This window comes from Ictidomys tridecemlineatus, chromosome 5 (assembly GCF_052094955.1).
Source record: "Ictidomys tridecemlineatus isolate mIctTri1 chromosome 5, mIctTri1.hap1, whole genome shotgun sequence".
NCBI lineage: Eukaryota > Metazoa > Chordata > Mammalia > Rodentia > Sciuridae > Ictidomys > Ictidomys tridecemlineatus.
Window position 1 is genome coordinate 174,588,597 of NC_135481.1, and position 16,111 is coordinate 174,604,707.

Sequence of the window (16,111 nt, forward strand, 5' to 3'; positions counted from 1 at the left end):
GGTGAGGGCTGCCGTGACCCAGCCTGGCCTCCTCCGCCTCTTTCCTCCACCCTGTTCCACCCACACTGGCGCATCAAGCTCATTCCACCTCAGGGCCTTTGCACAGCTGTTCCCTCTACCCAGAATGCTCCTCTCCCATGTTGTTGTGGGCTCGATCGCTCCCTTTTCTCAGGTACCTGCTCAACAGTCGCCTGGTCAGTCAGGACTTTCCTGGCTACCACTGGCCTCAGCACTGTGATGTCACAGCTCATGTATGACGTGGTTGGTTTGACTATTTCCACAACCAGAATGTGAGCTGTGTGGGGCAGGACTCTGTCCAGCTCAGAGTCCTGTCTCAGTCCCGGGATCAGTGATGTGGTCGGTGCTCAGCAATCGTGGAATCAATGGGGGGCAGAGAGGCTGGGTGGTCTTCGATGGGACGCTGGCTGGTCATGGGTGGGAGGCTGGGCCAAGGAGCAGCGAGGAAAGGTCACTGGATTTTGCAGTCGGACACTGGCCCTGGCTCCCGTCCCCTCCCGCTCCCTGTGTGACGTCGGCTGAGTTCCTGAGCCCCTGGTCACACATCCCAGGACACACACAGTGGGGTCCTCCCCATGGGCCACTGAGATCCGACGGTGAGACGGCTCCTTCCCTTGGATGCCGGCCTCTTCTCTGTCGATCGGGGCGAGAGCTTCCGTGTGATGGTCCTGAGTCTCAGCCCCCCGCCTTCCTTCCCAGCAAGTGAGCTGAGTGCTCTTTGCACCATGAGCCTAGCAATTATTATGCACCTAGTATGACGTCCAAAACGGGACAGTACGATGTTCCCTGACCCGCTGGAGCCGAACTGAGGCTGAGGCCAAAGGGGAGACCAAGCAGGAATCAACCCAGTCCCCCTGACACCAAGGGCCAGGCATCTGTGGATGTAGAGGGATCCACAAAAGTAGTAATAATAATAACTGTTATCATTATCATTACTATTATCATTATTATTACTATTATTATTATTATTGACCTTGTTGATCTATCAGCAATAGGGCTTGGCCAGAAGGTGCCATTTCTAGTACTTTGAGGCGTGTCTAGGGCCTTCCCGTGGCTCTGGGGTCCTTCTGTGCCTCTCCATCATCCAAGAGACTGGGCAGAGGACAGCTGAGGGGTCAGACCAAGGAAGCTCAGCGGAAGGCGTGGCCCCTCTCACTGTCTCCAGGTGGGAGAGGAGGAAGCTCAAGCCTGAGACTGGAAACGGGAGGGAAGGTGGCCGCGGCGGGACTCGGAAGTCAGAAAGACGACCCACGGCTGGGAACAGGGCTCTGGAGCCAGGACCGGGGTCCAGTCCTGGCTTTGACCTTGACCCGGGCAAGTTGCTTCCCCTGCCTGAGCTGGGGCTTCCTCTGCTTATCACGGTTCTGTTCCTTAGGGAGCTTGTGAGGGCGACATGAGTGGGTGTGAAGGCTGAGCGTGGAGGCCCTCTCCGGGGAACCAGCCGCCATGTTGTGAGGAGGCTGGAGTAGCCCAGGGGAGGTCCACAGGGAGAGGACGGAGAGCCCAGCTCTGGGCCAGCACCCACCCCCTGGCCACTTACCTGTCCCCATGGAGGCAGGTCCCCCAGCCCCAGCAGACCTCTGGCGTGTGCAGTCCCAACTGACCCCCGGACTAAACCTCCCGAGGGACCTGCAGCCAGAAGCACCCACCAAGGCCTCCCTCCCGAATCCCTGGTCCTCGGAGCTGTGGTGAGTCAGTCACCAATTACTGATGTTCAAGCCAGTGAACTTCCTGTAAGGGTCTATACCGTGAATCTTGCCGTCTTCACGGTCATATGTCACCATCCCTCTGCCACTTTAGTGCAGAGCAGCCTACCTGAGAAACAGGTCGCCGTGCGCCCACGAGACTGCTGTCGAAACCGCGGGGGCTGCGGGCTCTCTGACCAACTTTCACTTCAAGCTACTAGAATGAAGGATCCTGGCGTTTCTCGGTGCGTGATGGTCTTGCCAATTCCCTGTGTCCCTCCATTGGACCACTCCGTCTCAGGGCAGGGTCAGCACTGGGGCAGCCCTTGTCCCCACTCTCGGGGCCAGGCATGGAGGAATCCCAACCGCGTTTAGAGGAGCAGGTCAGGCAAAGCTCCAGGCACCGTTTAGGCCCAAGCCGCCTCCGGTCTCTCGCGGCTGCAGCAAGGCTCCAGGGTCAACGAGGGCGAAGGTTTCCTGGGAAGAGAACGTGGCCGGAGTCTTGGAGAGTAGGCGCAACTGAGGCCAGCAAAAGGGAGGCTTGTTTGAGGCCCCGGGGAAGAGCGGGGCCAAGTGTGGAAGGTGGACACTCGGTAGGGAGGCCCGCAGGTCGGGGCCTTGAAGCTTCTTGAACAGAGTTGGAGAGGCTCCTGGGCAGACCCCTGGGGAGAGCCGCTGTGGCCTTCAAAAACCTTTGTGGCTCTGAGGCCATCAAGAGAGTGAGTCGCCAAAGCCACGGACGCCTTGTTAAGCAAGTCACTGACGGGGGCACTGACGGGGCTCGGCTGCAGGCAGAGAAGAGCATCCTCCCAGGCGCCCCCAGCCGGGACGGGGCTGCTTACCCACCACCTCCCACCCCCCCACACCCCCACCCCCCACCTCCCCCCCACCCCCGCACCCCCCCCACCTCCCGGTAGTCGGTGGCCGAGGGCAGCTGGCAGACACCAGCCCCTGCACCTTCAGCCGTAGGCAGGGGGGTTTGCAGAAGGCTCCTTGGGCGTGGAAAGGTGAAGGCTGAGGGGATAGGGACAGGGCAGTGACAGCATGTGCTACAGGTGGGGTGACGCAGCGTCTGTGAGGAGTCACAGCTGAGCAGTTGTGTGTTGGGGTGGGGTTGGGGGCAGGCTGCATTCAGGGGGTAGGGAGCAGGTGCGTGAGCGGGAGGCCCAGCCTCCACAGACAGACGCAACCCGGGTCAGAAGCCAGGAGACCGGAGGCTGATTCTGGTTCTAGACATTCTGGCCTGGGGACGGCCCGGCCAGGTGGATGAAACACAGTGCCTTGGCCGGATCCTCGGCCCAGGGACCAGGGCTCAGTAAAGACTTGCTGAACGGAGGAGTCTAACCCCAGGGAGCCTGCAGGTGCCCAGTCCAGCCGGCCTGTCGGGCACTGCCTGGGCACCCAGGACCCCTCCCCCCACAGGCCTGGAAGTCAGAACCTAACTTTGTTGAAACACAGGCTCTGCTTCTCTGTGTCCCTGCCAGGCCACAAGGACTGTGACAGCAACGATGGTGTCTTGAGCTCTCACTCTGCCCGCACACAGTGGGTGCTTGGTAGTGGATGAAGGAATGAATCCATCCATGAGTGACTAATGGCAGGAATTGAAGTAAGAGGTACGGGGCAGGAGGACATGGGCGCCCAGCGCCCCTCCCTGCACCTCAGGTGAAGTCCTCTCCCTGGAGGGTGCACAGGGTAGGTCTGCATGAAATATTTTTGAACAGATACTAAGAGCTCACACCTGTTGGGCACCAGGCAAAGTTCTAAGTGCTTTGGGCATATTGAATCCCTTAATCCTCATACTGGTCAAGCCCCTGTACAGATGAGGAAACTGAGGCTCATAGTGGTTCAGTAACATGCTCAAGGTCACATACATAGAAAGCAACAGAACCGCTATCTGGCTGGTCTCCATGGTCCATGGAGCCTCAGTGCCTCTCACCTGAGGCAAATAATCACTATGGCAACAACTATCACTTGCATCGGTTCAACGTCAGCACTTGTGCTGGGTGCGTTAAAGACACCTCGCTCCCCTTGACCCATTTAGTGGAGGAAGACCTGAGGCTGGGAGGGAAGGTCACCCAGCAAGGGGCAGCTCTGGTGTCAGTTCCTCCCTGAGGCTGGACCGCGACTTTTCTCCTTCACCTTCTCAGGCCAAGCTCTCCCCTCCGTCTTCTCCACACCCATCACCACCACGTGCAGACCAAGAGCCAGGCTGACGCCCACGTCCCTGTCCCCCAGCCACCAGAGACCTGCTGTCCCCTCATTATGAAGCACCTCTTTGTCCCTCCCCCCTCCCCATCCAATTACCCAGGGGTCAACTTGATTGTGAACACATTTTGGAAATATTTTCACTGTTGTTTTTAAATTTTTTCCTTTGTTTGAAATACCGTTGCAACTTCAGCCACAGGGGCAAGAAAACTGCCCCCGGCTGACCAGGGCTGTGAACCCGAGACCAGAGACGACCGGGCTAATAACCAGAAGGGAAACCCCCGGGCACTGGGACTCCTGGGAGGACTCCGGTCTTTAGGCTGTGCCGCCAGGGTGGGGCCGGAGGGGTCGTGAATACAGGAGGTGAAACGGGGATCCCGCCTCCGGCCACCAACTGTCCGTCTTGCTCGGTTGCCTGGGCTTCCTCCAGAGGGTCCTGACAGTTTTCTCTGGATCTCTTGGAAAGATCCAGGGTGGGACCAGAAGTGGAGTTCCAAGTTAGAGGTTCCTATGGGGGGCTAATCTAGGACCAGAGTAGAGGGCTCAATCTGGCACCAAGATCTTAAGTCAATGTGGGGTCAGAATTAGGACGCCATCTAAGGATCAGGGATCAGCCTGAGGCTGGAGTCAGGGCCTGTTGTGAATTAATATTCAAGGTTCCGACTTAGTCTTGATCAAGACTGGGGCCACAAGAGATCAAAAATAGGGTCAGAGCCCCCCCTGGAACCAAGGTTCTGATTTGGTCTAGGATCAGGTTCAAGTTCCAATGTGTGATGCAGGATCAAGACTCAAGTCTAAGACCAGGATCAGGGCTCAGTGTAAGACCAGGATGGGGCTCATTCTAAGACCAGGATCAAGGCTCAAGTCTAAGACCAGGATCAGGGCTCAGTGTAAGACCAAGATGGGGCTCAGTCTAAGACCAGGACCAAGGCTCAGTCTAAGACCAGGATCAGGGCTCAGTGTAAGACCAGGATGGGGCTCAGTCTAAGACCAGGATGATGGCTCAGTCTAAGACCAGAATCAGGGCTCAGTCTAAGACCAGGATAAGGCTCAGTGTATGTCCAGGGTCAGGATTCCTTCTAGGTCCTCAAACAACCAAAACGGAGTCCTGGCTTTCACTCCCACTTTCCGAGAGCATGAGTCCGTTTATCTATGAGACCCCAGTATTGTCTTCTCTAATCATAACCCTTGTCCTGAATCCTTCCACGGTCAAATGTTAGGCCAAATGAGGTGGCAGGTGCCAGCAAGCCTTGCAAACTGCAGAGTGCTGGGCAGACACTTCTGTGAACACCCCAAAGGATAGAGGTCACTGTGGACAAGTCCGAATGTCACTAAGCCTCCTACCGCCTCTTCTATCTGAGTTTTTCTTCTGCCTATCAAACTAATAATAGCGAACAGTCCTGCAGCACACTGGCTCCCATGTTCTGAGAACTGCATGGGCATCTGACTCATTTCATCCTCTAACAACCCTAGGAAACAGTTTTGGCTCATCTTTGCAGTGGGGAAGCTGAAGCTGAGGTAGGTTAAGTAACTTGCTCGATGTCACACTGAATAACTGGGAAATCCCTGCTTGCAATCAGGACAGTTTGGTTCTCAACTGGGTGCAGAGTTGGGAGCTGGGATGGGGGTCGGGGGTGAGTATTGGGGGTTCTTTGTGGAGCAGACAGATGAGACTGAGAGAGATAAGTCATCTCAAAGGCCGAGGGGTGACTTGTGGCCCCCAGTAGCCTGCACTGGCCCAGGAGGCCAAATCTCCCAGCAGACCCCATTTCCACACCGGGACATGAAAAGGTGGGGGGAAGAATTAGCGGGTGGCTTTTTCAGGCATCTCTTTAAACTTGTTTGTTTATGGAAAGAAATTTCGAGCCAGCTTCTGAAAACCTGTATTTTATGGGTAATTTTTCAATTTATTTCACACTGGTATTAAAACAATGACAACCCGACCCTCCGTGGAGGCTGCGATTCCACGGGTGGGGGGTGCAGGAGGGGACCCTGGCAGGAAGCACCTCCTTTGTGTGCCTGAGCGTCCCTCGGGAACAAGGCCATCTGTCTGTCTTCCTTTGGGAAAAGTCAGGGGGAGCGAGGAGTGAAGACGGGGTGCAGAGTTTGATTTCAGAGAGGAGCGAGATGCAGTCCGGGGAACAGGGACGGCCTAGCTCAGTGTCTCTGTTACACAGATGAGGAGCAGGCCGAGGAGCAGGCACCACCAAAGCCGCAGGAGGACCTCCCCCCGGGTTGGGTGCTGCTGGAGGTCTGGCCTGCGCTGCTGAGAGGTTGTCTTGGGGGTGAGATGTCTTGGTTTGAGGTTTCGAGAAACAGACCCTGACGCCAAGACCTGAGTCAGGAATTGGGAAATGACCCCAAGAAAGATGGCATGAGACAGGAAGAGCGGAACAGGAAGGGGAGGCAGTGGGTTATCCCGACGGCCTTCCACGGGCAGCCGGAGTCGGTCCTCTTGGTCCTGGGAGACAGCACTGGGTGCCTGGGGCTCTCTTGCCCCCTGGATGAGGGAGTCGGGGCGTCTGTCCGTCATCGCGCATGTCCATTAGCAGGTGGGGTGGGTTTTTCCCAATTAGTGCATGTTTCAGGTCGATGATTTCGATTTGATTCTTTCTCATAACTAACTTCTTTGCTGAGATCTTGTACGTTTTCATTTGTTTCAAGATAATTCATCATTTCTTGCCAAAGCATTTTTTGTGATGGATGCTTTAAAATATTTTTCAGATGATCCCAACATCTTCATCATTTTTGAATTCGTTCTTTTTTAGTTATACCTGACAGGAGAGTGTATTCTGACCTATTATCCACACATGGAGTGTGTATATTTTGCTAGGGATATTTAATATGTACATTTGAAGTAGCATTTGCAATTACTAATAACTTCCCATTCTGTGGTCGTACACGATGTGGAGTGACACTCTCGTGGATTCGCATGTAAACCTAGAGAAGATGCGTTCGATTCATTCTACTTTCTTTCGTATTCCCATCCCTTTATTCTCCTTTGTCAAATCCAATCAATATCTTAATATTGGCATCCATTCATTGCATTTTCTCACTAAAAATTCTTATCCCAATTCTTGTGGTGGGGGGTAACTTCCTATTCTATACTGGACACTTTGGCTTTTATGTTAGGACACTTCAGATATTCTTACATCTCTTCTTTGAATGGACAATCTCGCTGTTCAGGTGTAGCAGGTAGGTTCCCAACTGCTCTTGTGGCTGTCCTTGCAATGACCGGTCAGTTGTGTATTCTGGTCCGGTTCGTTCTTCTGATGCTATGGGGGCCAAAAAAGAAAAAAAAGACAGACAAAAAGAACAACAACAAAAGAAATACAGACCAATATCATTGGTGGAAATATTCCCAAAAGTCCCTAGCACAATATGAACTGACACAATTAAACAAATGACAGAAAGAATCAAACCCAATGGCTACGTGAAGTTCATTCCACCATGAGAAGACCGAGTTGGTATTTGAAAAGCAATCAACGTAATGCTCCACATCAATGGGCAAAAGGAGAGAAATGAAATGATTCTGTCAACATACAGGGAAAGTCTGGCAGCATGCAACATCCAGGCGTAAAAAAAAACTCTCAGGAAAAAATAGGAATGGGAACTTCCTCAACTTGATTAAGAGCATCCACAGAAACCTGCCTGCTAACTGCATGCTGAGGCTGAGGACTGAAGGCATTGTCACTCAGGGGAGAACAAGGCAAGGGCATCCGCTCTCATCACTCTTATTCGTCCGGTTCTAGTCAGTTCCATAAGGCAGAAAAAAGAATAAAGGCACAAAGATCAGAAAGAAAGAAAACTGTCCCTATTTGCAGGTGACATCATTGTCTATGTAGAAATATCCAAAAAAACCTATAAAAATACTCCTAGAACTAATGAGTGGATTCAGCAAGTTGACAGGATACAAGATCAACCCACAAAACTCTACTGTATTTCTCTATACCCAGTACTGAATGTGTGGACAGCAAAATTCAAAGTAGCATTTACAGTGACTAAAAGAAGAAAGAATATACTTAGGCATAAATCTAATAGTACATGTAGAAAACTTCTATGCTGCAAATGTTAAAACACTGATGTTAAAAAGAATAAAGATCTGAGTAGAGAGCCAGGCATGATGGTGCAGGACTGTAATCCCAGTGTCTTGGGAGGCTGAGGCAGGAGGATTATAAATTCAAAGCTAGCCTCAGCAATTTAGTGAGGCCCTAAACAACTTGAGACCCTGTCTCAAAAATAAAAACTAAAAAGGGATGGGGATGTTGTTCAGCAGTTAAGCCCCCTTGGGTTCACTCCCTGGTACCCATTCCCCCCCCCCAAAAAAAATTAATAGACTTACCATGTTCATGGATTAGAAGGCTGAACATAGTAAAATGTCAGTTTTCTCCAAGTTGATATACATGTTTAATGCAGTTCTAACCAAATTCCTAGCAAGATGTTTTTTTTGTAGATATAAACGAGGATATTCTAAAATTTAGATGTGAAGTCAAAGGAACTAGAAAAGATAGTTAGAAAAAGACATTAAGAATGAATCGAGATGGATTGGCCAAGTCAATTTCAAGATTTTATGTGACAATGATAAACAAAGTGTGGTATTGGCAGACAGGAAGGTACACAATCCACAGAAAAGAATAGATAAACCCCAAATAAATCCACAAAAATGGGCCCAACTAATTTTTGACAAAGGAGTAAAAGCAACTCAGTGGATGTAGGGATAACCTCTATGTGGAATCTCACTGGAGCAAAGGGACATTCACAGGTAAAAATATGGACCTGGACCTAAACCTCACACCTGACATAAAAGTTAACTGAAAATGGAGAGTCGACTTCAATGTAAACTTACGTAGCTTTTTAGAAAGAAATAGGAGAGAACGTCTTTGAGACGGAGGAATGGAAAATGTTCTTGGACTTGACACTAAACCCGGGTTCCATATCAAGAAAAAAAAAAGTGAGCCCCTGCCCCATAGAAATGAAACACTTTTGCTCTGTGAAAGACTCTACTAAGAAGATGAAAAGGAAAATTACAGACCAGGAGAAAAGACTTGCAAATCACAAGTTTCTCTCTCTAAGATATGCAGAGAGAATTTTTAATATTTATTTCTTAGTTCTCGGCGGACACAACACCTTTGTTGGTATGTGGTGCTGAGGATCGAACCCGGGCCGCACGCATGCCAGGCGAGCGCGCTACCGCTTGAGCCACATCCCCAGCCCTGCAGAGAACTCTTCAGGCCCAACTATAAACAAAAACACCAGGGGCATTGCTGTGTCTTAGTTTTCTGAGAACCTGTTTCAATGCTCCCGGGTACAATGAGCTTCCTAAAGAGTTTCCCACCTCGGGGGCAGGATGAGGGGCTTCGGCAACAGCAGCCAGATACAGAGGCTGTGCTGAACGGAAAGGGCCTCGGTACCGGGTACCGGCACTCTTTACATCACGGAGAGCCGCCTGTCTGGGTTAGATGGTTCTGGATTAGGATTCTCACTGGAATACCCCACCATTAGTTTACATGCGGTGTCCAGGGACCTAAATGCTTATCCTTGAGAGCATTTGTATGTTATGGTGAATGCCAAATTTGGAGAAAGAATCAAAAGAATCTCTTGCTGATGAAGAGGAGGAAGACAGTGATGATGATGTTGAACCTATTACTGGATTTAGATTTGTGCCCAGCGATAAATCAGCATTGGAGGTGAGGTTCCCTGCAATGTGTGAAGGCTAGGCTTTGCATCCAGATCCTGAGGATGAAGACTCAGATGATTATGATGGAGAAGAATCTGAAGTGGAAACACATGAACAAGGGCAGGGGGATATGCCTACATTTTACACCTATGAAGAAGGATTATCCCATTTCACAGCAGAAGGGCAAGCGACACTGGAGAGATTAGAAGGAATGCTTTCTCAGTCTGTGAGCAGCCACCATAACATGGCTGGGATCCCCACGGAAGATTCAATAAAAGATTCTGAAGATGGGATGGAGGTAGATACCACACCAGCAGTTGCTGGACAGTTTGAGGATGCGGATGTTGATCACTGAAAATGATTTATGCTGCTTAAAAGTTCTGCTTATAACAAGGAGAGAACCTGGTGCCTCTTCCACTTTGGAGTGGGGTTGATGAAAGTCTTTCCTTCTCCAAAACTCAACATTTAAACCAGTTCTTTCTCAAGACAGACTATACTGAGACAGCAAGTTGTCACCAGCAGAAGGAACTATGAACTTTATTCACAAAGGTGAATTAATTCATCCAAGGGGGTACTTGTAGTTTATCATTTACCCCAAAACTTTGTGTTAGGTACCCTATGAGTAAGCCTATAATTCCTGCCTTTGCTGTATGAATCATCTGTACGGTAGCAGGCCTGTGGTAAACATGCTCAGGAGCTTGGAGTGTGGGAAGAAAAGGCAAATATCTCAGAGGGATCAGCCTTTGTTATTCTCCACAGAGTCAAGAGTCTTTTACTGATTTGGAGGCCTCTTGGGAAATATCCTAGCTACAGATCCTGCCACTGACAAGAGTGTTTCTAGCTACCTCCTGCTCCTTCTGCCCTCTTTTACCAGTCTACCCTGTTATAGCCTCTTAGGTTATATCATTTAATTTCCACCCTCTTAGGTTAGTTTTCTGTAACACAACAGTGAACTGAAATGAAAATCCTCCAAGTGCTTCTAATGATAATTGTTTTGTCTTCGTAATAACATAACAAATAAATCTACTTTTTCTATTAAAAAAACACCAAAAGAAATTCTTAGACACAAATTGGTGTCAAAATACTTTATATACAACCAGAAATATGAAAAATCGTGCTGTATATATGTAATGAGAACTGTAATGCATTCTGCTGTCATTTATTTTTTTAAATCAATAAAAAAATCTTAAAATGTGCAAAAAATATGTATACACACTTCACCGAAGAGAACATACAGAAATTTATACACAGGTATTTAAGGTAGTTTATTCTTTTTTTTTTTTTTTTTTTTTTTTTTTTTTTAGTAAATGTAGCTGAAGTAAGCACAAGTCCACTTTATGTTAATAGCCAAATGTTGGAAATTACCCAGCGCCCTTCACTGGAGGAATGGCTACACAGATATAATGTCTCCATACCTTGGAAGATGACTCAGCACAAAAAAGCAGCTAACTACAAATACATGCAAAAAATGGAATGGCTCTCAAGGAAATTATGCTGAGTTAAGAAAGCCAATCTCAAAAGGATACAAACTGCATGATTCCATTATAAAACAAAAACTTGTGTACAACATAATTATAGAGATGGAGAACAGATGAGTGGTTGCTAGGGAGTTAGGGCTGAAGAGGAGAGAGAGCAGAACCATAAACGAGCTGTGTGCCGGAGTCTCGTGGTGGTGGTGGAGTTAGGCATCTTGACCTGGTGGTGCTTACAACAAACTCTACGTCAGAGAACGCTGCATCCCAGGAAACCACTCTTCCCTGGAAAATATGAACAGTAGGTCACCTTGGCAGGACCCTCAGTGGTTCTGGGGAAGAGCTTGGTCTTCACCAGGTGGAAGATCCAGGTCTTCAGGCTGCTTAGCGAAAAGAACTTGTGGGGGCCACAGAAGACACAGGCAGGAGAAACTGTTATCACTAGGACAAGAAATGAGGGCCCAATGTGACCAATGAGCCAGATGTTCACCAGACTCATTTGCTTTTCCTCTGGGGTAGAGTCCAGCACACATCTAGACTACATTTCCCAGCTGCCCTTGCGGGTTCACGTGGTCATGTGACTGAGTTCTGGCCAATAGGATGTGGGTAGACCAGCTCTATTCCCTTCCACAAGCCCTACCCCTTCTCAATGAGCTTTAAACCACATAGAAAATCTGCAGATGTGCTGAACTCTTTTTATAATGTTTTTTCCTATATATACACACCCATGGTAAAGTTGAATTTATAAGTTAGGCACAGTAGGAGATTAACAATATCTAGTAAAAAAAATAGAATGATTATAACAACATACTATAATAAAAGTTATGTGAATATGATCTCTCTGAAAATTTCTCACCGTACTTCCACCTTTTCTTTTTAAAGGAAGTACTTTACAGGTTCTCTTTTGGCAACATCACTTCACTTGCACTTTGAAGCCATTTACTAAGAACAATAAGGGTTATACTGAACATAAGCACTGAGAGATGATAATAGTTGATAATAGTCTGATAACCTAGTGATTAACGTTATGTGATTAACGGGCTGGTAGAATATACATAGTGGACATGCTGGACAAAGGGTGGTGTGCATCCAGGGCTGGATGGAACAGGCTGTGTGAGATGTCATCACACTGCTCAGAACAGTGCACAGTCTAAAACCTATTGTTTGTTGCTGGAATTTTCCATTTAATATTTTCAAACTGCTGTCAACTGCAGTTAACTGAAACTGTGGAAAGTGGCACTGTGGATGAGGTGGGGCTCCTGTACTGAAGAGGGTGGAGCACAAGCTGGAGGGAACCCGAGTCCCAGTTATCCCACAGAAGCCTGACTTATCAGGAACACGTGCCAAGCTGCGAGTGCTTGTCCTCCTCTGCTGTCAGTGCCTAGTGTTTCCTTAACTGACATCCCTAAGATGCCCACTTCCTGGGCATGCCATCCACATCACAAGCCCCAGTGTCCTCCCTGGGGACTGTCATCGGGGAATATTTGGGGTGAAAAGGGAGAAGGGTGAGGCAGGGAGGAGACTGAGTCAGCTTTCCCTCTCCTCAGTGTTGATGTGCTGGGTCTCCTCCCGGAGGGCAGCTGAAAAATCCAAATAGCCCACCGTAGCTCCAGAGAATCCCAGCGCCTCTGCGCATCAGACGGGAGGGGCTTGGACCCCAGGCCTTAGAACCCTAGAAATCAGATTTTGGAAAGACTGGAAGAGGTGTCACAAAATCCCATCTGTGCCATTGAACTGAAAGGGAAACGGATCCTGACGTCCCCTAATAAATCAGGGATGAGTGTGTTCTCATTCATCCATTCATCCATTCTTTTATTCAGTACACGGATATTAATTTCTCATGGACCGGGCACACAGGGATCAAACAGAAGGTTCCTGTCTCGAGGAAACCACCCACAAGCCCCTCCCCCACATGAGCAGGCCAGCAGCACTCGGTACAGCAGAGACTAAAGCGAGAGAAGGTGTTAAGGGAAACTGTGTGCTGTTTTTCCTGGCGCCATGAGAGGAGGTGTCTCTGAAGAAGTAGCACTGACCCAGAACAAGCCTTGGGGGCACCTGGGGAAGGGTTTCCCAGGATGAGAGAACAGAAAACCCCTGTGCACACGTAACAGGGGTCTGGGGAATAAGAGGAGGCCGGGTAGCTGGAGCTGTAGGCCTGGGGTCAGGAGGAGAACTGGGAGAAGGGGAGAGGGCTTCATCCTGCAGAGCTGTGTGGCTTGGAGCAGCCCTGGTCTCTGCGTGACTCATTGTCCCTCTTGGACCTGGCTCCTGTGGATGCTGCCCCCTGGATCAGAAATGACTTGGGGCTGGGCGGGGGGGACCTCGTCTCTGTCTGGGAAGAGTGTAGAGGGAGGGACAGATGCCACCATAGTTCCCCAGCTGGTGTGACCAGAACTGTCAGAAGGCATGGGGGAAGCCCGGAGGAGGTACCAGGCCTGGCCTGAGAACCAGGGAAGGAGAGGCATTAGAGGACTGGGCCTGAGTGAGTCCTGGGAAGTGGGGAAGGGACTTAGGCCACCATTCTGTGGAAGCCCCAAGGTGAGAGGCCTGAAATACTGCAAGGAGGGGGGCTCTTTGAGGTGAAAGGGGAGAAGTATGAGGTGGGAAGGAGACTGGGGTCAGAGATGGCAGACCATGTGGCTTTGCAAACCATTGTAGTCAGCACACTGGGCCACCGTGATGCCCACCCCAGCTCTGGCCTGACGGAGGCACCCCCAAGCCTGAAGCCTCTGTGGCTCCATCTGTGAAATGGAACAGCTGGAATCGAATGACCCCTGTTGTCCTCCAGTGTGTGGGGTGCCCCACAGGAAGGATGGCCAGCTGGGGCCGTGTCACACACACCCTGTTTCCCTCTCCCCGACATTCTCCAGTGTCCCTCATTGCATTGGGAGAACTGGAAGAGACACTCTCCTTTTCTTTTGAATCAAACTACACAAGAGCTGGGTGTGGTGGTGCACACCTGTAGTCTCAGTGGCTCGGGAGGCTGAGGCAGGAGGATTGCAAGTTCAAAGCCAGCCTATGCAACTGCAAGGCGCTAAGCAACTTAGTGAGACCCTGTCTCTAAATAAAGTACAAAATAGGGCTGGGGATGTGGCTCAGTGGTTAAGTGCCCCTAAGTTCAATCCCTAGTTTAAAAAAAAGCCACACAGGTAGATTATGCAGCAAGACAGTGTCAAGGGTGAGTTCTTCTGGCCCTCCAAGGCTCTCACTTTTCCGATGGACTGTGCCTTGAGAGTGCCTAGGAGAGGCAAGAACTGCACCCAAGTTGACAGCTGACCTGCTGTGTGGTCTTAGGCAAGTCACTTGGTCTCTCTGAGTTTCCCTTTCCTCCCCTAAAAAGTAGTTCATCAAGACAGAAACAATCTGTGTGTAGAATAACCATCTATAAAGTGTGTCGCCTAACACCAAGCACACAGGCCTTGGAAATGATAGTTAGCATGTTGTTCTCTATTTTGGTGAGAAGAACAATTGGAGGCAGGAGGAAGCTGTTTGGGTTGGAAGAGCAATTTGGCACCGACAGGGTTAAAATGGGACCAGCTGCCCCCAGTCCTGGTGATAAGGTTGGAGGAAACACAGTCCAGGTCCTCTGACCTGTCACAAGCGAATTTATGAGGTGCTGGACACTTTGAGTCAAAAAGTGGAGGCTCGCGACAGCTGCAGCAGGAAACACTCAGGGTCAGTGGCCAGAAGGGGCTCAGGACCCTCTTGAAAGAAAGAAAGAGGCGGGCAGTAGGCGCCGCGCAGACGGCCACCCAACAGGCAGGGAGGCGGAGAGGGATGGGACCCAGGCAGAGGCAGGGGCCCCGCCAGGTGAAGGCAGGGAGACTGAGGCGGGAAAGGACGTGCACTCTGGCGAGAGTGAAGTCCCAAAGTCGGGGAAAGGGGCCGAGTCAGGGCTCAGGATGGAAAACAGAGGGATGGCCCTCGGGCAGGAGGCAGATGCAGAAAGAGGAAAGGAAGGAAGGCCACAGGCGAAGAGCGGGTCAGGATGCGGCCGGAGGGACTCTCGGGTCCGTGCGTCTGTACCTGCGGGTGCGTGTGCGCTTGGCACTTGTCAGGGCCTCCTGGCCGGCGGGGCTGTGTCCACGTGCGGAGGGCAGCGGGGGCGGGGGGGGCATGGGGTGGAGGGAGGGCGGGGACCCGGCGCTGCGATGGGTTGCAGGACAGACCAGGCTCAGGGACCCGCCAGGCGACCCCCCTGCGCCCGGCCCCGCGGGCGATCGCGCCGCCCCCGCGCGCCGGCTCCTCCCCGCGGGGGCAGTGCCCGCTGCGCCGACGCCCTCCCTCGACCTGGCGGCAGCCCCTGGGCGGACAGCGGGTCCCTGGCGGCGGGAGCAACTCCGCGCCCAGCGGATGCGCCCCGCTCTCCCCCGCTCTCGGAGCAGCCCCAGCGCCACCGCCCGGGCCGTCGGGTCGCCCGGGGAGCCCCGCGCCCGCCTGGACCAGGCTGCCCAGATGCGGGCGCCACTCTGCCTGCTGCTGCTCGTCGCCCACGCGGTGGACATGCTCGCCCTGAACCGAAGGAAGAAGCAAGGTACGAGGCGCGACAGGGCAGGCACTGCGGGCAATCGGGATGTCCCTGGGGGCCTCTGCCTGTTGCCTGGTTTCTGGGCTAGTCACTCCTCCAGGTAAACGTCAGACCCAACTGACAGATGGGGAGAGTGAGGCGCCAGGCACCTGGTAAGAGAGCCATTGAGCAAGCGGGACCTGATGGATCTCCAAGGAGGAGAGAGACCCGCAGGACTTGCTCCCTGTCATCCCTGCCCCTCCCCTAAGGTAGCAACTCTGAGCCAGCCTGGGGGATCAGGGACTAGGAGACAGTGGTTGAGAAGCCATCCTAAGCATTCACGTGGAGTCTGGAGGTGACATCTAGAGCTCTGGTCTGAGAATCCAGATGTCCCACTCCCAGCCTCATCACACACCCTGACTCATGGTGTCACCTCCCAGAAGACAGTGATCCCCGGTTGGGCCTCCTCTGGTGAGCTGAGCCAGATGTGAGACCTGAGTTCAAGTTCACTTATTCTGGGATTGACCTGGAAGGAATTCAGTGCCTC

The 16,111-nt window shown here is 51.3% G+C and overlaps 1 protein-coding gene and 1 pseudogene across 1 annotated transcript in view; both read left to right on the forward strand.

Moving 5' to 3' along the window:
* The first annotated feature begins 9,170 nt into the window (after positions 1-9,170).
* LOC101975845 (methylosome subunit pICln pseudogene) lies at positions 9,171-10,039 on the forward strand (annotated as a pseudogene).
* A 5,308-nt stretch (positions 10,040-15,347) lies between these two features.
* Positions 15,348-16,111, forward strand: part of Rspo4 (R-spondin 4) — a 34,401-nt gene continuing 33,637 nt past the window's right edge. Inside the window, exon 1 of the mRNA XM_005320633.4 lies at positions 15,348-15,591. Coding sequence (XP_005320690.2) covers positions 15,411-15,591 — 181 coding nt within the window. The 5' untranslated portion in view covers positions 15,348-15,410. The remainder of the gene's footprint in view (positions 15,592-16,111) is intronic.